This window comes from Perissodus microlepis, chromosome 3 (assembly GCF_051167445.1).
Source record: "Perissodus microlepis isolate ML-2025 ecotype Zambia chromosome 3, ASM5116744v1, whole genome shotgun sequence".
Lineage (NCBI taxonomy): Eukaryota > Metazoa > Chordata > Actinopteri > Cichliformes > Cichlidae > Perissodus > Perissodus microlepis.
In genome coordinates, this window is record NC_140463.1 from 38552769 (window position 1) to 38577175 (window position 24407).

Sequence of the window (24407 nt, forward strand, 5' to 3'; positions counted from 1 at the left end):
TAATAAAGGACAAATTCCATCATTAAATATGTTACCGTTTACATCGCACTGTTATGGAATAATAAGACAAACATTTAAATTAAATAACAATTTAAAATCAAATTACACTGAAAATGTAGTTTATATTTTATATTATTTTAACATTTTAGTTCACACACAGTGCAAAAAACAAACAAACAAAAAAACTAGGTTTCACTTGTCGCTTTGTATTTTTAACATTAATCTGAAAATAATGAAGGGACACGTCCTACAGTCACAGTTTTATACATTTATTTACACAGGAAAGAATCAATCTGCAGTTTACTTTGTGTTTAGTTTTGTGAATAAGAAATAATGTTTATTAAATATGTGTAATTTATATGTTTTACAAGTTTACAATACCATTCACTAGAAAAAAACTGTATGGTTGTAGAAATGTAGAACTAAATGGTCGGGACTTTGGTGTTCTTTGGATCTTTGGAAGATGTCGTCCGAGTCAACTACAAATAAAAGCGGTTTAATCTCTGAGTGCATCATTGACCAGGGTTTGGAAAGTGAGCTTCTTAAACAAAACAAAAAAGAGTCACACTGCAAAATTCCTTCTTAAATCTTTAATTTTACTTTATGTTCTGGTTTTTTTTTTCTTTTATAAGAGTGATGGCATCGATGGGTTTGTCCAGAATATATACAACTCATGACTCAATGTGGACTAAACATTGTCTTACACCGGACACGTCCGATGTCCAGCCAGGCAGCCAAACGCAGTCCCAGGTCAGGCCCTTCACTCCTACCTTAAAATTTATAATTCATGGCTCACCACCATAAACAGAATTATTAAAGTGTAATTTCTCTTTTCACCTCATGGTGGCAACACCATCTGATCTATGTTGCAACCAATGAGTGTATAAACGTTTTATACTAATAGTAAGTCATGTTTAAAATGAACCTGACATAATGATATTCAGCAGCTTCACTGAACTTTCAGGTATTCTAAATCTGGGGTGTCACTGTTATTATAAATATTTGTAAATCTATTAAACAGCCAAAGCCAAATATTCAGTTTTAATTTCTCCTCCAGGCCAATCTCAAGTTGGACAGATCCTGTTTTGCAGCATTTTATGATGATATTTCACACTTAATGGACCGTTTGTGTGAAATTCTAAATACAACAATGGGAGATTTTCCATCACTGCTGGATTTAATGGATGACATTCCTGCAGACACTCCTGAAAGCTAGCAAGAACTACATAGACAGATAGAGACATCAGCTGCAGAAATTAAGGACTATGAAGAGAAACTATTTGGTGTGATGAAATGGCCTACACACCTATAGAAACAGAAGAGTTGTAGCATAATAGCCTGCCTCTGTCTCTTATATTGTGTGTGTTGTGTTTGGAAAACATGTCTTTTATACCATGCAGTTTCAGTTTGAAGTTTTTGCCTTGAGAATTTTAATGCAAACTTAGGTTTAAGCTTAACTTGTCATGTTTTCCCTTTTTATAAGAGAGCTCTGATGTAAATACAAATCAATACAAATCATGGAAATTTTGTATTTAACTAGTTGACAGTTATTAATGAATTATATGAAAAAAACATTTTAATGTGAATAAAAACTTAATAAAACTGTAATCATTACCCCTATTTCTTGAACATTGTGAAATTTACACAAAAGTAGAACAGTTGGCTGATTGTTGCCCAGTGTTTGCTCACTGCCAAAAATTTAAATTCGATAACTGTCATAGTACCTGGGTCGCTATTCTACCCTCAAGCTGATTTCTAGCTTGGCAGATAGCTAAAAGGTCCACAATAAACATCCAGAAGTCAGCAGGGACATTTTAGATGTTTATTGTTGGACGCACTGTGAAACTGTGGTACAGAAACAAAAATAAAATGTTACATTTCTGCTGTAATTGACTTTTCTTTACAATATCAAACACTGAGCCATGAACTACCATGTACATCACACATCAACATATCCTGACACCTTCACTGATTAATTTGCTCGAAGTAATTAGCGATTAGCTTAATGCTAATGTTACATAGGAAATTCCCTAGACGGACTAATGTGTTAGCATTGCAGCCGTTTTTCACACAAAACTCTAAACTCTTACACAAAATTATCGCGGGAAAGCTTAAAACAAAGGATAGCAACTACTTACAGGCATGTGCTTGCTTAGGCTCAGCAAGAAAAAATGACCAAAAAGTGGAAAAGACAACAGTTTATTGCATATATTGGTCAGTCCTCTGTAATGTCCATATTACCACCGTGCCACCATGCTGCACCGTGCTATTGTTAAGATATACTACTTATTATCTGAAAAATATTAAATGAATATTAAATTAAAAATCTAAAATTTGAATTATTACAAAACTGCACTATGGACTGGTGTCATATTTAACAAACTTGGTGCTGGCTCTAACACTGGATTGACTTCTGCTTCATTTCTACATGCTATTCCAGTGTCTTTAAACTTTGTCTTTAAACGTAGTTAATGTGTTGACCAAGCCCAGTCTCAGGGCAGTTTGTGAAATAGTCCCAGGAAAGCTATTTATTAAAGCTATCTATTTTATCCTGTTCATATACACAAATGATCAAGAGTTTGTCTTGAAATGACACTGAGTTGCAGTCCTTAACCACATTCACGTTCTTTTTCTGCCACCTGCTGCCATGGATCTTGATAAAGCTTAAATATGTGGAATGTTCTTGGACTGTTTAAAGTCATAGGGATGGGCCTCAGTTCCTGTAAAGTAGATCATATCACACCTGTGAAATGAAAGTGAAAGAGCAGCTCACAGACCAGAGGGAAATCACACCAGGACAACATTAAGTATGTAGCGTGTGATTCCCTTGTGTTTTCAGTCTACACCTGTACAGTGAAACAGCTCTTTGTCCTTTCAGCAGACAGGTAAGATCAGCAAAACTACACCATATGATGGTTTATACTTAAGAGATTTTCTATAATATATTAATAACATAACAAGAGGAAACATAGATTTGATTCTTTATTTGTTCATTTCTTTTATTTTCTTTCATTTTCTCTCAAGCTCAAATGTTGTTTTTATTTCCACAGTGATGGCAGCAGCAGCGTTCAGAAGCAGAGGACTGGCTGGTGTCAGAAACAGCAACGTTTTAATCCTCATCTTTCTGCTGTCCCTGGTTTATGTCACAAATTCACTGACGAAAGTAAGAACAAAGTGACTGCTGAATTAATTGTTGCTGAAGGTACTTCTATGAAACATTTATTTGCAAATGTAAAACTACAGACACTATTTAAGTCATTATAAGCAAATCACAGTTTGAACTGACGCATCCTGTTTTTGCAAATTTCAAAAAATTCAGAAGCGTTTCTTAGATCAACTTAGGAAATCAGAAAAAGCAAAAGCAGCCGGACGGAAGTTCGTTTGCTCAGTTTCATGTCTATTGCATGTTATCAGTCAAATTTGGTGATGCAGGAAACAACAACTGCGTATCAGTGCATTTGCAGTGATGTGATACAGTGCACACTAAGAGAAATGTGACTCGGTCTGACTGTAAAGGTAAATTTGACTTTTTCTAAAAATAAATGTTGTTTTCTTCTTCAGGCAGATTACAAGAAGAAACAAGCAAGTGAACTTGATGAAAAACTACAGTTTCTTCAATCTTTGGAAGAACTAATAAAGACATCATCATTTTTTGATGATTTTCCTGCAATGATGGACGTAGTAAATAGTTTGAGACGCTTTATTGAGAGAACCAGCATCCCAATAGGCGGAGAGGAAGAAGAAAAATGGTGAAAACGGGGAAACAAAAGTGGAAAACATGAAAATCATCCTAAAAGTCAATGGAATAAACTTTAAAACTTACTGTATAATGTCTTTAAAATAAATAATAATATGAAACAAATAATAAGAATAAGAATTATTAAATATGAAAGGACTGAGTGGTTTTCTGTAAGAGAAATGACAGCCACATGTTATCTATGCCGTTCTCATTGGGAAGCAGCCATTTTTGCAGTTTGCACATTAGACTGGTAATCCAGGTGGTATTAAACTCAAACTTAGAAAAAAGTACTTTTTACTAACTTGTGTTAAAAAAACAAAATAGAAACTTGTATTCACATATTGTTATCTTACTGTGTTCCCTTTTATTTGTGTCTTGGATTGTCTGTTATTTTCCCCCTTCTATTTAACTTCGAATTCTGAACAACAACAATGAGGGCTAGCCCTAAATAATTGTCCTAGTTGAAATAAATTATATCATACTAATTGCTCTGTGTGTACTTTTTTTTTTACTCTTTCCTCATCTTCTATCATTCGAATGCATATAGCAGACATGCTTTATAAAAGCATACTATATACTATTTTCTTTCTTCCCTTAAACTGAAAGAATTAGAAGTATGTAACTACTATAGCAGGTTGAGAGTTACTGAGTCGTACTGTACCAAAAGAAAACAAATATAAGTAGGCACCACACAGTTCTCCCTGTCTGCTTACAGAAACATGATACTAACAAGATAATAATCATTGAAACATTCCATAACTTGTCACATCTGCTTTTTCTATGTATTATTGCTATAACTGTGCAATTGTTTTTATGTGTATCATACTCTGTATTTGTTATGCACTACCGATTAACCCATATATTCATGCATACAAAGATGTTGGTTTCAAATGGTGATTTGATAAAGGTCTGTTATGTGCATCAAACCCATTTGTCTAAAAGTAACAGTGGAAAATGACCAGCTGATAAAGACATTTTTGCAGATCTGCACTCCCCTGTTTAGTTGCTAAAATACATGAATTTTAAACTGACTGAACTAGTTATCATTTCACCAGAGAACAGACTCAGTTATCAGTACTGACAACTACAAAAAGTGCCATCAGAATATATTCATTATAGCTTTTTATCAGCTTGGATTTTAATTGTAATTTTTAATTAAAGGAAATGGCTCAAATAAGTAATATAATCCAAACTTTACTGGCACTTATTAAACACTCAAGGGAAGAGCTTGAAGTAGAAAAACGTGTTTTGTCATGTTATGTCCTAACAATAAATGATGGGCTTCTATTCCTATAAAGCAGACTAGACAAAAACAAAAGACGAAAACAAAAGTGAAAGGGCTGCTCACACGTGAGAGAGGTGGGCTGAGTTAAGTCACATGGCATACAAAGCATTTGCAGCATGTTATCTCATTATGTTTTCATTCTTCGCCTGTACGGTACAGCAGCTCTTCCTAAATTCACACAGCAGGTAAGAAGATATATATATATATAATTAGCACAAACATCAATTGTTCTTTGTTTGCTCCAAATTTCTCTGTTTTCTCAACCTTTTCTCAAGATGAGCATTGTTCCACTTTTACAAGCGATGGCAGCAGCAGATTTTTCCAGAACCAGGGGACCAGCTGGTGCCAGAGGCTTGTTTCTCATCTTCTCTCTGCTGTGTCTCGTTTCAGTCGCGAATTCCCTGTATCCTCAGGGCCAACTGGTGATCTCATTCTTTCTGATTTCCCTTTTATGATACAACAATTACACGCTTCTGTGTACATGTACAATTACAAGCTCATTAACTGCTGTTATTTTTTTTCTTTATTTGAAATGGACTATAGATGCTTGAGCAGATGAAAACAGCGATAAAAGACGCAGAAAGTTGGAAGGTGGGTCACTCAGGCTCCGAATTAGTTTTTAAAATCTGCTGTGTATTTACTTAATGAGTGCATTTTACATTGAACTGTCTATAGTGATATACTGAAAGTATAGTAACTGCAGTGTATATGATGCAGAATAATCTAGTAAATTTATATGTGCTATTTTTTCCATCAGGCAGAAGACAAATATAGACGGGAAACAATCACAAAACTGTTTGATCTGTCAAGTTCACTGAATGACAAGGAGCAACTGGTAAATGCTAATGTTTCCTTAACCTTTGTGGTTTTCAATGTGTTCTTCAAGCGGCTGTCACACTCACTATGCTCTGCTTCTTTCTGGGAAATTTTCAGAAACTATTCAAGGAAACCCTGCACAAAGCAATAAAAGAAGAACAAAGGCTAAAGGTGAGTTAGTCTCCAAGTTACTCACACTTTGGCTGAGAAAGTGTTTAATTCATCACATTACTAACAAAAGACTCCAATAACATCAGCATAGCTTTAGTGATCTGATAATTAGTGATTTGATTTAGCGATTCTGCTAAAACTTTTATTTTTCTCATTCAGGCAAAATACATGTACAGAATAGCAACATCAGGTTTTGAGGAAATGTATGACAAAAGCACTCGTCAGCTGGAAATGGTGAAGAGATTATCGCCTGATAGCCCAATCGTTAACATCTGTTTGCACATGTTGAAGAATGTGAGAACTTACATATACAAGAAGATGAGTTTGCTGCAAAATTAGAGAACTCAGAAAAGAAACTGGGTGCGATGAGGAGCTTATGTCCTCATGAAGTTATACATATGTAACTTTATTAAATTAATTTGGCACAATGTTGTAGTAAACAGAGAATGTCTTTTGCTTTCCTGATATTGATCAGTGATTCATTACTGTTAATCAATTATATGTTTAAACATTATACATTTGTATGTTATCTAAATAAATGTATCATGTGAAAAAATGTTCTTGAGTTTTCTTTGTCAAACCCTAAAGTAAAAACAAGAAATCAGAGCTGGTGCTGCTTGTAGAAACTGTACCATCCTGCCCACTTACAACAGAGATGATGGCAGTCATAATGTTTTTTCTAAGTATTTGGATAATTAATGTATTTCTTCATTTTATTTTTATCTATTTATTTACTCACTTCCCTGCTATTTTACCTTTGTACAGCCCCACAGTGTAATGTTTTAAATCAAACAATCCAGATAAGATTCAAGGAAACTTCTCCACCGTGTCATCGACACTGTCACAGTGTGCAATACACATACACGTATTCTTCTTTTTTTATTACTAAGTTAATATACTGTGCTGTGTTGTTTGTGTTGTGTTGTGATGTGTCATATCGTGTCGTGTTGTGTTATATGTAGTGCCGACGTAGGACAGTTTTCCAATTTCATTGTACTACTGTACTATGTATGACTGTGCAATGACAATAAAGAGTTATCTTATCTTATTTTCTTTGTGTACAACAAAATCTAACTTTTCAGTTTCATTTGTACATTTAATTAAAAAGTAGCATTAACTTTACATTTTGTTTTCAGAGTTAAGTTTTAGTTTTAAACATATAAAGTGCAACTTTAAGAAGTTGTTGGATTTGTAAGCTGGGGTCTTATTCAGATACACAAACTCACATATGAGAGTTGAGTGTTAGACCTTCGTCATCGACCCAGAGTTTTGAGTTTACATTATTATTGAACTTTGATTTTGATATTATTGATAATTTCTAGTCTTTTGGTTTCTTTGTCAGAGTTCTGCCTTCTGGTTTCTGTTCTGTGTAGTTGCTCTTTTCCCGTCTGCTGTGTCCCCGTGTCAAGTCCACGTCTCTGTGTTATGTTTCCTGTTTTACTTTGAGAGTGTGTGTCTCATGTTAATGTATCTGGTTTTGCTGCCCTTGTCTCGTTAGCCCTGATTTGTCCCAGCTGTGTTTCCCTCCTGTTTCCCATTCCCTGATTGCTCCTCTGTATATTTAAGCCCTGAGTTCTCCTTTGTCTGTGTTGTGATCTCCATCATCCCATGCTGTGTGTTCTGTCCATCTTCCTGCCAGTTTAGTTTCTGTATTCCCAGTTTAGCCAGTTTTCTGTTTTTGTTAATTAGTAATAAATCTTTGTTTTGAGTCTGCACTTTTGGATCCTCCTTACCACCACTCCAGCCTGCACACAGCCCACACATGACATTGAGTCTGCTTTCTGCTTCTAGTGTGTAAAATAACTTCTTTTGCATTTCAATAATTTTAAAACTGCTTAGCACTTCTGTCTAAACATTACAGCTAAATTTGATTATAAAGGTAGATGCACTAACTGGATGAGTTTTGATATAATATTACATTGTTTTTGTTGCTGTCCACATGTTATATCATAATTGTCAAACTCAATGCTGACATCATTGCTCTGTTCTAATCAGCTTCTTGCTCAACTTCTCCGAGGCAGCCAGCCTCCACTCTGGGAACTTTAAATCTCTCTGTCTTATTCTGCCTTTTAGACTCCCATTTATGTAACCCACCTCCTCCCCAACTTCACCACACGCTGGTCGTTCAGAGTCCATCCAAACCTCCACCTTCATCTGGGGGTTCCTGTCCAAATTCTTATCACTGTTGAGATTCCATTATGCTGTGATGGGGTTTAACTTGACGAAGCCAAGGTCTTATAATTTCTTGCTGTCGTGCTTGACCTCATGCAGTAGTTTCTCCTCGCCAGCATAAACAAACTTTGTTTGACAACAGTAATCGGATTGAACAGTGCTTATAACAATCATAAAGTCAAAGAAACCCAGTAAAGATGTAAGAAGGAGAATTTTAGATTTACAAAAGTCGGGTAAGTCTCCCCATTTCCAAACATCTGCAGATTCAGAGAGCATCAGTTCAAACAACTATATGTAAGTAGAAGTTATTTGAATATGTCGCCACCAGAATTATATGTTAGAATTGGATGTTTAAATTTATATTTGCCCAAATTTACTGTGTCTGAAGTCACATGACTTCCAGCTACTTTACACGAACATGTAAAGAATCACTTTATTTCTTTCATGCTTCACCAACAGATTGAATATTTGTTTATTTTCACATTTAAGAAGGAAAATGAATCCTGGATGTACTCCCGAAACGACCTCAAATCTGACACATAATTTTCATATTTTACAGATTTACAGACTGATCATCTTCTACTGTTGCTCCATTAAACGCATGCTGACATCCTGCAACTCTGTATGGTTCTCCAGCTGCAGCATGGCACACAAAAAGCCACTTCAAAGGGTCATTAATATGGCTCAAAAAATCATCAGACATCCTCTTCCCTCCGTGAAGGACCTGTACAGCACTCGCTGTCTCAAGATGGCTACAGGATTTCTCACACCCAGGACACCGGGTGGTTAAGCTGCTGCACTCTGGCAGGAGATTCAGGCTGCTGAGGTCGCGGACAAACAAACTCAAGTACAGATTTTACAACAAGAGCAATAGCCCTCATCAATACTAACAGTTGACCTGATTGGCTACCTCCTTGGACTTTTTGGGGCAATATTGTGCATCGTTTCATTTATTAAGCCAATACCTTTTTTGCTCATAGCTTTCTTGGGAATTTTTAAAAATCTACTTTACTGTGTTGTGTTGTGTTTAGTTGTGCTTAGTGCCAATTTTGTTGTACAATTGTACGAAATATGATTGTGCGATGACAATAAAGAGTTATCCTTCCTTATATCTGATACTCTCCCTGTGGAAAGCAGTTGTCTCCGATTCTCAATGCAAAGGCCCATTAGTGTTGGTGAGTATTCAAACTGTATTTATTGTAGCTGTTTGTCCCTAAAACAATTTGAAGCATTTGCACCAATCATTTTAAGACATGCTGTAATGTCTGCAGTCCGAACGTCTGAACATACACTCACAGATACAAATGTTAAACCACTGACGTGTCAGTTTATACTGAAATAGAAGTTGTCTGTATTAGACCAATTTTTAATTTATAACATTTTTAACTAGGTGTTTGAGGCCTTTTCACAGTGATGAATAGGGATGGGTATTGATAAGATTTTCACGATTCCGATTCCATTTTCGATTCTGTTTAACGATTCGATTCTTTATCGATTCTTTTTTAAAAAAAGGAGAACACTAAGGTCGATTAGCTTAGAACTTTGTTTTATATCTTCTCTTTGAACAAGATAGAAATTTAGGAGTAACATGGCCTTACAAGACCAACAGCAAGATCTTAAGAGATCCAGCCTACGGCTCTTCAATTGGGTGTCACAGGTTCCCCAGGAAAAAAACTGTAAATGTGAAATAATAAAATAAATATTCTTCTGTAGCAATAACAAAGTATAACATAAATTATTCTGTAGCAGTTACACAAGAATATCCAGTAATGTCCCTGCCTACAATTAAACACATTCACTTACTGAAAATCATCTGCTGTGGTAAATAGGTGCAAGCCTTTGACCACAAACTTAGTCACTGCTCGGTGACATTCGTCTATCCTGGCCTGAAAGGAGACGCTACCGGTAAACTGCAGCGAGAACTGCCAGCATCTGAGCCAGCCAGACTCTGTCTCTCTCATCATGGTCACCTAAATGCACAGTAATGGCAGGTTTTGTAATAAGGCAGATCGCGCTAACATAATATGCACTGTTAGTTGATTATTTACCTGCCGCATTAACGGGAGAGGACGTGCAAACGTTACCGCTGCTGCTGGGTTGAGATTCACGAGTCCGGAGCGGAATTAAAAACACGACATTCATTTAAGGTCATCACGTGTTTTGTGAGCAAATGCTTTTGCATATTCGTAGTGTTTCCTCCCTTAAATGAAATATCTACTTTGCAAGTATTGCAAGTCGCCCTGTTGTCATCCGTTTTCGTAAAGTATAACCAAACTTTTGAGCGTTTGAGCCGCTTAGGCGCCGTGTTTCCTGCCAGGTAAATGATGCTCCGCAACGTGGTGACGTCATTTGGGGCGACTGGAATCGAGAAGGGAATCGTTTGCAAAAATGGCAAACAATTCCAAGGAATTGAAACAGTGGGAACCGGTTCTCAACAAGAACCGGTTTTCGATACCCATCCCTAGTGATGAAACAGAAAATGAAGGAATTATGTGCGTAACTATGACTATGACAATACAAGCTATCTGTTACAGGATGACAGACAGCTAGTATGAACCCATCAACCCACATGCATATTCTGAATATTTCTGCAAGTTTCTGTTTCGTTTCGTTCTCTGTGGAATGTCTTTCAAGATCTCAGTAGTTCCTGTAAATGAAGTTGATATTTTCATGTAATGCAGAACAGCAGAACGTGACTTTTTGGAATTGAAACGAAAGAAGTACTTTGACCCACCCACAGCTGAGCCGTGTCATAGAGGAGGGGCCACTCTGTGTGTGAGTTTGTGTGTGTCAGTCCTTCATGTCAGCATTCATCAGTTCTTTTGTCACTGGCAGGTAAGAACAGCAACATTGTACCATTAAAAAATATTGCAGGCAGATTTTCATGCAACATCTCTACTTAAACTTAGAAAGTTCTCTTTGTACATTTCTTTGGAAATCTTTATTTCTTTAAAACTTTATTGATACTTTTTAATGTGTTTCAGAAACTTTGATGGCAGCAGCACAGTTGACCATGAGTGGTGTCACAACTACCAAAGGCTTAGTTATGATTTTGACTCTGCTGTGTGTGCTCCATCTTTCAAGTGCACTGATAAACAAGGACGAACTGGTAAACTGGTTATTAATTTTCTTTTTTTGTTGTTGTTTTAATAGAGAATTTAATTTCTAATTAAACACTTTTACAGACCGATTAATGGTTAAGCTTTCCTCTTTACTTTTAAAATGCTCATTTTGTCACAGTTACATGTTTCACGCGTGTGTTTGTTGATGTTCTTTCTGGTTTTGCAGGAGGAGCTGAAGGGAAACGTTGAAACATTACAAAAGGAAACAACGAGAAGGAAGGTGAGTCTGTCAACGATGTTGTGGACATGGATATTGACAGAGTGCTAACAGAAAAATATGTATTGCTATGATAACTAAATCCAAACATAATTTTCCATTATACAAGTCTTTTTGCACATAGTTACTTATTTTTGTATATTTTGTTACATTAATTTGGTTTATTTTTGTCTTCCAGGCTGAAAATAATTTAGACAGAGCCTATGTTCCAGTTATTCTTGATGATGTTAAACGTCTCATGGATCCTTTGTTCGAACTTATAAAGTCAATGAAAATTTTTCCATCACTGCTTACACCATTGCTAGATTTAATGGAAGACCTAAAGACTTTGGTGGGAGCCAGCAAGGAGTACCTGAATACATACTTTGAGACAACAGCTGCAGAAATCAATGACAATGAAGAGAAACTACGCAGTGTGATGGCAACACTAACACAACTAGAAAATAATAAAGATGAACTGTAGCATGTTAGTCAGCGTCTGTCTCTGGTATTAAATGTTCTGTATCTGTAAAACTTCTCTTTCATACTGTGCTGCTTCTAAATCAAAGCTAACTGAACACTTGACTTGTAAACTCTGACAAGAATCGTTTTGTCACACTTTTTCATTGTGTTTGTTATATCAGGTTTAATGCAAACACAAAACACTAAACTGAGATTTTTGCCTATTTAGAAATCATATTAAATCTGACAGTTAATGATAAAACTGGTATTATTGGGTGTTTCTGCAAATTGCGACATTTGTAATTAAAGACAGAAGCAGTTGCTGATTTTTCTCTAGTGTGTGTGTGTGCGTTTGTGTGTGGATGCTTTATACTGGTGTTACAAGGTGAGTTTAGTGCAGTGTTATACTCAATCACATTACAGACCACAAAAAAACACCACATCTTATTTGACTTGTAAATCCTGGAAAATCCTGGACATCCTGGAAAAGAGAACTAGCAAAATTCATAACAAATATTTACTAATACATAAAATTTCATATGATCATAATAATAATTGTTATAGTTCTATTAGCTGCTCTGTTATTACGGGGCGATCGTGGCTCAAGAGTTGGCAGTTTCTTTCTTGTAATCGGAAGGTTGCCGGTTCGAGCCCCGGCTCCGACAGTCTCGGTCGTTGTGTCCTTGGGCAAGACACTTCACCCGTTGCCTACTGGTGGTGGTCAGAGGGCCCGGTGGCGCCAGTGTCCGGCAGCCTCGCCTCTGTCAGTGCGCCCCAGGGTGGCTGTGGCTACAACGTAGCTTACCATCACCAGTGTGTGAATGGGTGGATGACTGAATGTAGTTTAAAGCACTTTGGGGTCCATAGGGACTAAGTAACGCGCTATACAAATACAGGCCATTTACTATTATAAATATATATGATGTAAAAATGATTAATTTTTCTGCTACAAAAACTCATATAAGTAGACATAAAATATACAATAATGTACAAACATTATGTACTTCAACTAAGAGTCAACAAAACTTATTGTTAGTGAGCTGCTGAAACTGGTTGACTGTGTGTAAAGACTGCTGTAATTAACAGTTACTGCAATACTTCAGCTGAATTAAAGTAATATTCTGCACTTCAGATCTTGATTGTTTAGTTTAAAGTTAACTGTTGTGGTGCAGTGAGGCAAAACTACAAAGAGTAAAAAAATAATGTGTAATTCTGCATGACATGCTATAAAAACACTGTGTATATTATTTGCTCCCTTTCATATTATATAAATAATCAGTGACACTGACATTAGATGCATAATTTAATGTGCACAATACAATAGTACTATGTTTTGTACACATTCATGTTGTTATCTTTGTTTGTTTTAAAACATACTTGAAGAAGTTAGTGGAATAAGATTCAGATAAGAGTAGCGTGCAGATTTTTGTAGCGCAATCACTCAGTTCCTCCTAATTACTTTCAGAAATATGATACCAAACAGATGGTTGCATCAAAGATGGGATCCGAAACTTGTCAGACCTGCTTTTTGTGCCATTCTCTTCAAAGATAACAGCAGGTTCAGGTGTTCTCACACAAATGCCAAATGATCTGGTCACTGGTCTGTGAACACACTGATGGACTTCATGCCATCCTCATAGAGTGCTTTTCTTATAGTTTTGTCAGAGACATGAACATCAAACATGCTCACTGGTGGTACTTCTGTAAGCAGTGCTCCTCAGATTCATATCCCTGTAGTAACAATTAGGAGTTCCTATTTCTTTTCAACAGTGTGCTATAATTTACAATTCATTTATGATGGTTATTGGGAAGTCTTACTAAAGTGATATTAAGAAACCTTACAATATGATTTTTTGTGGTTTATTGAGTGCTTTCACTCACAAAAATAACCAGTGGGCCCCTATTCCTATAAAGTGATCTAGAAAAAGACTTTAGTGAAATTGAAAGCTGAAAGAAAGTGAAAGGACAACAGAGTATAGAGAGCATTTCAAACACACCACCTCATCATGTTGTCATTCTTCATCAGTACAGCACAACGGTTCTTCCTCTATAAACAAAAAGGGGAAGATGAGTAAAGTATGATGGTTGCAAAGATTAAAAATTGTGTGTGTGTGTGTGTGTTTGAGTTCCTTATTTATTTCCCTGACATGTTGTTGTTTAAACCTGATAGATTGTTTTAATTCTAACAGTGATGACAGAAGCACCAGAACAAGAGAGCGAGCTTGTGTCAGCTCTGTTCATCTTATCTCTCCTGTTCCTTATTTACATTACAAGCTGGACAGCTGGTGAATTCATCTTTGATAAAATCTCTTTATATAATAATAACAATAGGATTATTTGCACATACATGTAAACACTGCCAGTAATTAGGAGCTCATTAACTTTGGAATTTTTCCTTATTTACGATGGGTTATATGAGCTTCTGTTGTTCTCTCAAGTTTTAGTTTACAACGTCTAATTACCAGAAATCAAATGTGCTGGCTGCTTCACTCCCTTTGATGAACAACATGGGTTCTTTTTCTCACTAAAGCAAAGATGCTGGCAGGTCAAAGCTTGGAGTGTCCCTTACACAGGAACAAATATCACTGTATAGAGAAGAGCTATCTATCTATCACTTAATCTTAGTTCAATGAATTTAGAACTGATCAAGTATTTTTGCTGTATTTCCCTTTCTTTTCTGTTTGTTATTGAGATGTTCTTTGCAGATGTGCCTGTATTATTGACTGCTTTGAATATTTCATTGAAAACCTAAAGACCTGAAAGCGAGGTCAGAAACATACTCTGATTACAAACATTGTTATACAATGAAACATTCAACTGGTGTCACACCAGGGAGAGTTTCCTTTATATCAAATGGTTGGGGTGGCAGAATATCCGAAAAACACTTGATTGATCAAAGTGGGATTTTTGGACTGCCTCAGCCCAGGTGATGTAAACGGCAGCGAGACAGAGCGAGTGATCGAGTGAGAGAGAGAGAGAGCGAACGAGTTTTGAGATGTTCGAGATTTGTGACGTTTAGCGTACATTTGGTGTGTTAGTTAGTGTGTTGTGTAGTCGTTTTGTTTTGTGTATCAGTGAGGTTCAAGGTTCAAGGTGCAAGGTTCTTTATTTGGGGTGGGGGGGGGGGGGGTATATAGGAAGAACATTATATATATAATATATACATTAGGTGAATGTACAGTAGTAGCATGTATGCAGCGAGCAGGCCAGACCTCAACCTGACTGAAATGCTGTGTATAAAGGAATGCTTGCAAATGTCAATGAATTGAAGGTATTGCTGCTAATCTGGAATTCTTGGCTGAACAACCGTGAGGATCACCAGCCCGAGGAAAACACAAAATACACATGACTCCGTAACAAAGACAATTCATTCTTGAATGAAGACATTGATCAGACACATTTAAAATGCAGCCAATTGTGTTTATTATTAAATTGTTGAGGAAATAGAAGGGTGGGAGGGTGGGTGTAAAGTAGAGGGTAAAAGAAAGGGATAGAAAGGAGGAAAGAGATAGAGGAGAGAAAACCCCAACAATCCCCTCTGAGCAAGCACTAGGCGACAGTGGATAGGAAAAACTCCCTTGAAAGGAAGAAACCTATGACAGAACCAGGCTCTAGAGGGGGCAGTCAACTGTCGGGACTGGTTGGGGGGTGAGGGTGAAAAGAGAGGGAGAGGGAGATGGGACAGGTGTTAGGAGTTCAAGGGAGCTAGGGGAGGGAGAGGTGTCAAGGTGTCAGGAGAGAGGGAGAGGGCAGGAGAGGGGAGGTCAAAATTACGATGGAACAGAGGTGGAGGAAGACGAGGTGACATCAGCAGTGGAAAAAGTAGAAAGAGTAGAAAAAGCAGGAGTGTCCTTCCTCCAGAAGAAGCGGAAGCGTTTCTTCTTCTTTTCCAGGAGCTTTTCCACGAGAACCTTTTTCTCTAGGATCAGCGTTCTCAGCTGATCGATTGTTTCGCTATTCTCCTTCTCAAGTCTCCTGCATGTTTTCTCCACTTCTTCTAATTCGGCTTGTTTGTCTTCAAGCCTTCCTTTCAACTCTTTAGATGTTTCCTCCTGCATTACCTTTGCCTCCTGCATCTCTGTATAACACTCTTGTAATTTGTTGTGAGTGTCTTCTAACTGCTGACTTTTCCTCTCGGTTTCTTGAAGTTTGCACTGCAGGTCTTCATTTGTTTTCTCGAGCTGCTGCTTTAGCAGCTGCACCTCAGTGTTTTTGCACTTCAAGGTGTTGGAAAGTTCCTCGAGTTTGGTGTTTTTTGTCAGCATGTCATTGAGCTGACTCTGCATCGCTGAGCACTGTTTTTGCAGTTTCTCCTTCTCTCCTTCCATCTCAGTTGCTTTGTAGTTCATTTTCTTGTACAGTCCTTGCAGCTTTTGGTTTTCTCTCTCAAAGCCCAGGAGTAAACGTTTGTCTTCTTTCTGCTTTATGTCCTGTTGTTCTTTCTCTTGAAGCAGCTCTTGATATTTCTGCTTGTGCACTGCAGTTTTATCAAGTTTTACTTCCAGGACTCTGCATTTTTCCTCCATGCTTTGGAGTTTGCACCGCATGTCTCTCTGGTTTATTTCCAGTTGTTCTTTTTCTTGAAGAATCTGGTCATTTCTTTGCAGTGCTTTATCAAGCTTTGTTTTCAGCTCGCTTTCAAGCTTGCTTTCTTTCTGTTTGATCGGTTGTTGCTTTTTCTCTTGAAGCAATGCTTTGTATTTTATCCCCAAGTTTTGGAGTTCTATTTCCTGCCGTTTCTTCTCTTGGAGGATTTCGGTATTTTTTAGCAGAGCTTCATCAAGCTTTAATTGCAGCTCCCGATCCTTTTTGTCCTTGTCTTTCTCATCTTTCTTCTGCTGGAGGATTTCTTTGAGTTTTTCTATTGCTTTATCAAGCTTTGCTTTGAGCTCAAAGTTCCTTCCACGCATGTCTAGGAGTTCCATTTCTTTCTCCTTCTGAATATCTTCCTTTTCAAGAAGCTGGCTGAGCAATTTATCTACTTCAGCAGTCTTTCTCTCATTTTCTTCTCTGAGGAAGATAATCTCCTTTTGTTGCTTAAAAGAACTCTCTGCCTGGGCCGGGTGTTGCTTGTTCATGAGATTTTCCTCATGCATTTTTTCCAAGCACATCTTCTGAACTCGAATGTTGTCTTCTTGAGCCAGAAGAGAAGAGCTGGGCTGTACTTTTTCTTGTCTTGTGTGTTTTTTCAGAGACATGCTGGAAAGTGTAAAAAGTCGCTCTGAAAAGGATCCTATTGTTTTGAAAGGTTTCTCTCTCGAATGTTTCAATGCTGCGAACGTAAATGCTGCGAACAACGAACTAAAAGTTGTTGCGTCTCACCCCTACTTATAGGTTTTAGGATCAAAGGATCAAAGGACCAAAGTGGTGGTAAGATTCTAAATGGGTGTGATGTCACGATTCTGGGAGCCAAACTGGTTGTCACATGACATCCCCCCCAGCTCCCACATGACTTATGATGTGTTGCTAACATTTTGGTTGTTGTGATGATTCAAATTTGCTCACTAAACTTCATCAAAATGAACATGTGTTGACATAAGCATATATTTGGATCTCATATCTTCTCGTTAAATGTAGCTAATGTCCAATAAACTGAACTCTGGGACTTACCTAACACTAATATTTCACATATTACTTTAACTCACTAATTTAATTAAAGGGTTTTGTATTAAATTATAACGGGATAAAAAACCACAATGCACATGTGCAAATAACAGTAGCCAGCTGCTGCCACAAGAGGGTGATGAATTAAAGGTTCACAGAGAGATCTCTTTACTTTGGGACATTTAAACAATGTGTATTATTACATTTGATTAAACAAGCACTGCTTTTCCTCCAGGTTTCTAAAACTCTTTCAAAGTTTCTCTTTTCAGTCATTTTCAGTCCAGTCCTTGTACCAAAAAGTTATCTCATGAAACTGGATGAATGGAGGACAAAAGAAGATGTTTCAGACCTAAACCCCCACTATCTACACCAGCTGAATAGCATCTGAAAACCACATCTTTAACAGACAGACAAAGTCCAGCAAAGTCTCCACACAGGACCTGAGAGATGCATCTGAACCTTCAGTTCACTCCAAGATCACACATGTGCAGGAGAACTGAGTGCTGCTGTCAGATTTAAAAGTGCTTTAAACATGATGATACTGTCTTTGTTAAACAGCAGAATAGGTTTATAAAGTATCATTAACTAAAAGTGGTGAAATAAATATCTCTAAATCTACTAAATGTAGACTTTTAAATTTTGGACAGTTTAGTATTACAGCTGCTGATTAAACAATAGAGACAGATGTGTAGTAAAACTTTTATTTAGTGTTTCAAGTCAAAAACAAACAGAGCAGTGATACAGAGAAAGTCTTTTGATGAAAAAAGAAGATACTGAACGTTGAGTTTCCCCTAATCATGTGTGTGCAGCTGTGTGAATGAGGCTGTGTCGAGTGTTCAGACTGAGTAGAAATGCACTGTGCTTCTCCATTTACATCCTTTAGATCCAATCTTGACTCTTTTGCCCACTAAAATAATAAACCAGTACTTTTTTCTGTATGTAATATAATCTAAAGCAGGGGTCTCAAACTCAAATGAGCCACGGGCCACTTCTGGCACCATCATCTCATTGAAGGGCCACTTTAGTGTCCAAGTAGTACAAAAAAACAAACACAAAAACACCCATTAATATTTCCTAAAATGTAGTGTTTTGTTTGTTCCATTTAATTCAAAATATTGTGTAACAAGACAAAATTGCAAACATGAACGCAATTTTTTTTCCCACTCTTAACTATCTGAATTCTGTACATTAAGTGAATTAAATAAGAATAGAAAATCTGACTATTTTACAGAATAGAAAATATAAACATATTTAAAATTAAAGGAATTTGAAATGTACATTGTGCCGGTGGGTTTAGAGTGTCTGGAAGAGAGTCCTGTCTCAAGTCACTTATGGATGATGTTGCCAGGATGGGACGGGTCCTTCAGTATCTGCGCTGCTCTAGTCCGGCATCTCCTGGTGTAGGTGTCCTGAAGCGGGGGAGAGCAATCCTGCAGCAGCGTGAGGATGCAGTGTGAACACTGTCTCCAGGTGGAAAACAGAAGGAGTGATACACCTCCTGCTGTCAGGCCTGCAGGGTTTCTCCCTGTGATGTTCTTCTCTGTCTTGTGGTAGACAGTTTTTGTTCTTTTCTTTTTTTGGCAGAAAAAATTTGTGGGGCGTCTTATTGTGACACATGATTGTTCTCTCACTTTAATTAAGCAGTATTTTTAAATGGCTTTACAAAAAAACCAACGCCGGTGCATTGGCTGCATTTTTAGATGAATAGTTGCATATAATTTTATTATTTACAAAATGTTTACATAATTTTTTTTTTTTTTTTACAAATTTACAATTTATATTTGCATTTCAAGTTATGAAAAATAATTTACTAAACATGTCTGTGGTTTTTACAGTAAAAAGAAAACATAAATATTACTAGGATTTAGTTAGACTTAAGTTTGCCCAATGTTGTGTAGCTTTCTGGATTTTATACTTATTGGGTACATATTTATTTATTATACAGTACATAAAATAAAAATTAAATTTTTTTAATGTAACTGAAATATTTAATTGTGGGCTATAGAAAATAATTAAGTTATAGACCATATTTATATGAAACATGTGTATACTTACTGCATATTAACCATATGTAACACCTGCATATGTGTTTTTAAAAAGACTACCAGATTCTGCCTCCCCATTTGATTTCCACGCCACCCTAGGAAAATTTCTCTAGATCTGCCCCTGGACCTGTCCTGGACCAGCAAAAACCAAATCAGTGACAAAAAGAGCTCAGCAGCGACTGCATTTCAAGAGGCGACTGAAGAAGGTGCACATCCCCAAACCCATCTTTAACACCTTCTACAGAGGTACCATACAGAGCATCCTAACCCGCTATTTACACCTCACGCCGCACTGGGAAAGCCACAAGCATCATAGCTGACCCGCATCACCTTTTCCACCAACTGCTTACCACCCCTCAATCCAGAAGACGACTCTGCGTCATCAGGAGCAGGTCGGCAAGATTGTGCAATGGGATTTTCCCCCAAACCAGTCCGGCTCCTGAACACCATGCTGCGCTCCTCCACACTGAACTCTCTTCTCCACACACTTCTTGGACTACATAACACTCTCCTTTCACAACCAATTCTTGCACTACCCTGTATTGTACTGATCGACTCTGTCTATTGTATTTATTCTGTGTACTATTGTATTTATTTATTCTCATTGATTTCAATTCTTACTCTCTCTGTATTCAAGTACAATACTGTTGTACTTACTCTTAGATGATCTTATTTCTGAATAGTTGTAAGTATGTATGTATATTTGAATTTTCCCATTTTATTTTTACAGTTTGCACCTTTGATCCAGGACGATGATATTTCGTCGCACTGTATACTTGAGTGCATGTTGTTGGGTTGACAATAAAACTCTGCTTACCTTGAATTAAACTTGTGCATTAGCCAATGAGGCAACGAGGCTCTACAGGCCTCAGACAGCATGTTAAATGTTAACGTTCATGACAGTTTAATTAGAAAAAGACCAAACAAGTATGGCTTGTTTGGAAGGGCCAGACCTCAACCTGACTGAAATGCTGTGTATAAAGGAATGCTTGCAAATGTCAATGAATTGAAGGTATTGCTGCTAATCTGGAATTCTTGGCTGAACAACCGTGAGGATCACCAGCCCGAGGAAAACACAAAATACACATGACTCCGTAACAAAGACAATTCATTCTTGAATGAAGACATTGATCAGACACATTTAAAATGCAGCCAATTGTGTTTATTATTAAATTGTTGAGGAAATAGAAGGGTGGGAGGGTGGGTGTAAAGTAGAGGGTAAAAGAAAGGGATAGAAAGGAGGAAAGAGATAGAGGAGAGAAAACCCCAACAATCCCCTCTGAGCAAGCACTAGGCGACAGTGGATAGGAAAAACTCCCTTTAAAGGAAGAAACCTATGACAGAACCAGGCTCTAGAGGGGGCAGTCAACTGTCGGGACTGGTTGGGGGGTGAGGGTGAAAAGAGAGGGAGAGGGGGGAGGGAGATGGGACAGGTGTTAGGAGTTCAAGGGAGCTAGGGGAGGGAGCGGTGTCAAGGTGTCAGGAGAGAGGGAGAGGGCAGGAGAGGAGAGGTCAAAATTACGATGGAACAGAGGTGGAGGAAGACGAGGTGACATCAGCAGTGGAAAAAGTAGAAAGAGTAGAAAAAGCAGGAGTGTCCTTCCTCCAGAAGAAGCGGAAGCGTTTCTTCTTCTTTTCCAGGAGCTTTTCCACGAGAACCTTTTTCTCTAGGATCAGCGTTCTCAGCTGATCGATTGTTTCGCTATTCTCCTTCTCAAGTCTCCTGCATGTTTTCTCCACTTCTTCTAATTCGGCTTGTTTGTCTTCAAGCCTTCCTTTCAACTCTTTAGATGTTTCCTCCTGCATTACCTTTGCCTCCTGCATCTCTGTATAACACTCTTGTAATTTGTTGTGAGTGTCTTCTAACTGCTGACTTTTCCTCTCGGTTTCTTGAAGTTTGCACTGCAGGTCTTCATTTGTTTTCTCGAGCTGCTGCTTTAGCAGCTGCACCTCAGTGTTTTTGCACTTCAAGGTGTTGGAAAGTTCCTCGAGTTCGGTGTTTTTTGTCAGCATGTCATTGAGCTGACTCTGCATTGCTGAGCACTGTTTTTGCAGTTTCTCCTTCTCTCCTTCCATCTCAGTTGCTTTGTAGTTCATTTTCTTGTAAAGTTCTTGCAGCTTTTGGTTTTCTCTCTCAAAGCCCAGGAGTAAACGTTTGTCTTCTTTCTGCTTTATGTCCTGTTGTTCTTTCTCTTGAAGCAGCTCTTGATATTTCTGCTTGTGCACTGCAGTTTTATCAAGTTTTACTTCCAGGACTCTGCATTTTTTCTCCATGCTTTGGAGTTGGCACCACATGTCTCTCTGGTTTATTTCCAGTTGTTCTTTTTCTTGAAGAATCTGGTCATTTCTTTGCAGTGCTTTATCAAGCTTTGTTTTCAGCTCGCTTTCAAGCTTGCTTTCTTTCTGTTTGATCGGTTGTTGCTTTTTCTCTTGAAGCAATGCTTTGTATTTTATCCCCAAGTTTTGGAGTTCTATTTCCTGCCGTTTCTTCTCTTGGAGGATTTCGGTATTTTTTAGCAGAGCTTCATCAAGCTTTAATTGCAGCTCCCGATCCTTTTTGTCCTTGTCGTTCTCATTTTTCTTCTGCTGGAGGATTTCTTTGAGTTTTTCTATTGCTTTATCAAGTTTTGCTTTGAGCTCAAAGTTCCTTCCACGCATGTCTAGGAGTTCCATTTCTTTCTCCTTCTGAATATCTTCCTTTTCAAGAAGCTGGCTGAGCAATTTATCTACTTCAGCAGTCTTTCTCTCATTTTCTTCTCTGAGGAAGATAATCTCCTTTTGTTGCTTAAAAGAACTCTCTGCCTGGGCCGGGTGTTGCTTGTTCATGAGATTTTCCTCATGCATTTCTTCCAAGCACATCTTCTGAACTCGAATGTTGTCTTCTTGAGCCAGAAGAGAAGAGCTGGGCTGTACTTTTTCTTGTCTTGTGTGTTTTTTCAGAGACATGCTGGAAAGTGTAAAAAGTCACTCTGAAAAGGATCCTATTGTTTTGAAAGGTTTCTCTCTCGAACGTTTCAATGCTGCGAACGTAAATGCTGCGAACAACGAACTAAAAGTTGTTGCGTCTCACCCCTACTTATAGGTTTTAGGATCAAAGGATCAAAGGACCAAAGTGGTGGTAAGATTCTAAATGGGTGTGATGTCACGATTCTGGAAGCCAAACTGGTTGTCACATGACATCCCCCCCCAGCTCCCACATGACTTATGATGTGTTGCTAACATTTTGGTTGTTGTGATGATTCAAATTTGCTCACTAAACTTCATCAAAATGAACATGTGTTGACATAAGCATATATTTGGATCTCATATCTTCTCGTTAAATGTAGCTAATGTCCAATAAACTGAACTCTGGGACTTACCTAACACTAATATTTCACATATTACTTTAACTCACTAATTTAATTAAAGGGTTTTGTATTAAATTATAACGGGATAAAAAACCACAATGCACATGTGCAAATAACAGTAGCCAGCTGCTGCCACAAGAGGGTGATGAATTAAAGGTTCACAGAGAGATCTCTTTACTTTGGGACATTTAAACAATGTGTATTATTACATTTGATTAAACAAGCACTGCTTTTCCTCCAGGCTTCTAAAACTCTTTCAAAGTTTCTCTTTTCAGTCATTTTCAGTCCAGTCCTTGTACCAAAACGTTATCTCATGAAACTGGATGAATGGAGGACAAAAGAAGATGTTTCAGACCTAAACCCCCACTATCTACACCAGCTGAATAGCATCTGAAAACCACATCTTTAACAGACAGACAAAGTCCAGCAAAGTCTCCACACAGGACCTGAGAGATGCATCTGAACCTTCAGTTCACTCCAAGATCACACATGTGCAGGAGAACTGAGTGCTGCTGTCAGATTTAAAAGTGCTTTAAACATGATGATACTGTCTTTGTTAAACAGCAGAATAGGTTTATAAAGTATCATTAACTAAAAGTGGTGAAATAAATATCTCTAAATCTACTAAATGTAGACTTTTAAATTTTGGACAGTTTAGTATTACAGCTGCTGATTAAACAATAGAGACAGATGTGTAGTAAAACTTTTATTTAGTGTTTCAAGTCAAAAACAAACAGAGCAGAGATACAGAGAAAGTCTTTTGATGAAAAAAGAAGATACTGAACGTTGAGTTTCCCCTAATCATGTGTGTGCAGCTGTGTGAATGAGGCTGTGTCGAGTGTTCAGACTGAGTAGAAATGCACTGTGCTTCTCCATTTACATCCTTTAGATCCAATCTTGACTCTTTTGCCCACTAAAATAATAAACCAGTACTTTTTTCTGTATGTAATATAATCTAAAGCAGGGGTCTCAAACTCAAACGAGCCACGGGCCACTTCTGGCACCATCATCTCATTGAAGGGCCACTTTAGTGTCCAAGTAGTACAAAAAAACAAACACAAAAACACCCATTAATATTTCCTAAAATGTAGTGTTTTGTTTGTTCCATTTAATTCAAAATATTGTGTAACAAGACAAAATTGCAAACATGAACGCAATTTTTTCCCCCACTCTTAACTATCTGAAGCCTTTCAGTTTCATTTGTCATATGCAAGTTAGCACAGGGTCAACATTGCAATGAAATGTATTTGACAAGCAGAAGGCAGTCACTCAGCAGTGTAGTACAGTAGTTTCATTGAACTACCAAATAAACAGCTCTTTCTGGCCAGACACGTGGCAGCACTTTTGCTACAATGTTGTTTGTATTTAACAAAATAAAAATGCAGGTATAAGCGTACACATTAGTTTTCAACTCCAAGTGAAAATTGTTTTCTTTCTCTCACTGAACG

The 24407-nt window shown here is 37.5% G+C and overlaps 2 protein-coding genes across 2 annotated transcripts; one reads left to right on the forward strand and one right to left on the reverse strand.

Annotated features, from left to right (window-relative positions):
- Positions 1 to 5139: 5139 nt before the first annotated feature.
- Positions 5140 to 6446, forward strand: LOC146391400 (uncharacterized). The gene is made up of 6 exons (XM_084924346.1): positions 5140 to 5209; positions 5300 to 5446; positions 5568 to 5615; positions 5782 to 5859; positions 5958 to 6011; positions 6171 to 6446. Exons 1-6 carry the CDS (start codon positions 5141 to 5143, stop codon positions 6348 to 6350), a joined length of 576 nt encoding a protein of 191 aa, XP_084780472.1. The 5' UTR covers position 5140; the 3' UTR covers positions 6351 to 6446.
- Positions 6447 to 15587: 9141 nt separating this feature from the next.
- LOC146391401 (uncharacterized) lies at positions 15588 to 22653 on the reverse strand. The gene is made up of 2 exons (XM_084922805.1): positions 21135 to 22653; positions 15588 to 17264 (listed from the first exon to the last, which is right to left on the reverse strand). The coding sequence occupies exons 1-2, from the start codon at positions 22556 to 22558 to the stop codon at positions 15734 to 15736; spliced, it is 2955 nt and encodes a 984-aa protein (XP_084778931.1). The 5' UTR covers positions 22559 to 22653; the 3' UTR covers positions 15588 to 15733.
- Between the last annotated feature and the right edge of the window lie 1754 nt (positions 22654 to 24407).

Excerpts from the sequence above, each read along its gene's own strand:
- LOC146391400 (XM_084924346.1), top strand. The coding sequence starts at position 5,141 with ATGTTATCTCATTATGTTTTCATTCTTCGCCTGTACGGTACAGCAGCT. Across the intron at positions 5,860-5,957 it reads TGAATGACAAGGAGCAACTG|AAACTATTCAAGGAAACCCT; the intron begins GTAAATGCTAAT and ends GGAAATTTTCAG. Across the intron at positions 6,012-6,170 it reads AAGAAGAACAAAGGCTAAAG|GCAAAATACATGTACAGAAT; the intron begins GTGAGTTAGTCT and ends TTTCTCATTCAG.
- LOC146391401 (XM_084922805.1), bottom strand. The coding sequence starts at position 22,558 with ATGTCTCTGAAAAAACACACAAGACAAGAAAAAGTACAGCCCAGCTCT. Across the intron at positions 17,265-21,134 it reads TCCTCCACCTCTGTTCCATC|TTCGTTGTTCGCAGCATTTA; the intron begins GTAATTTTGACC and ends AACAACTTTTAG.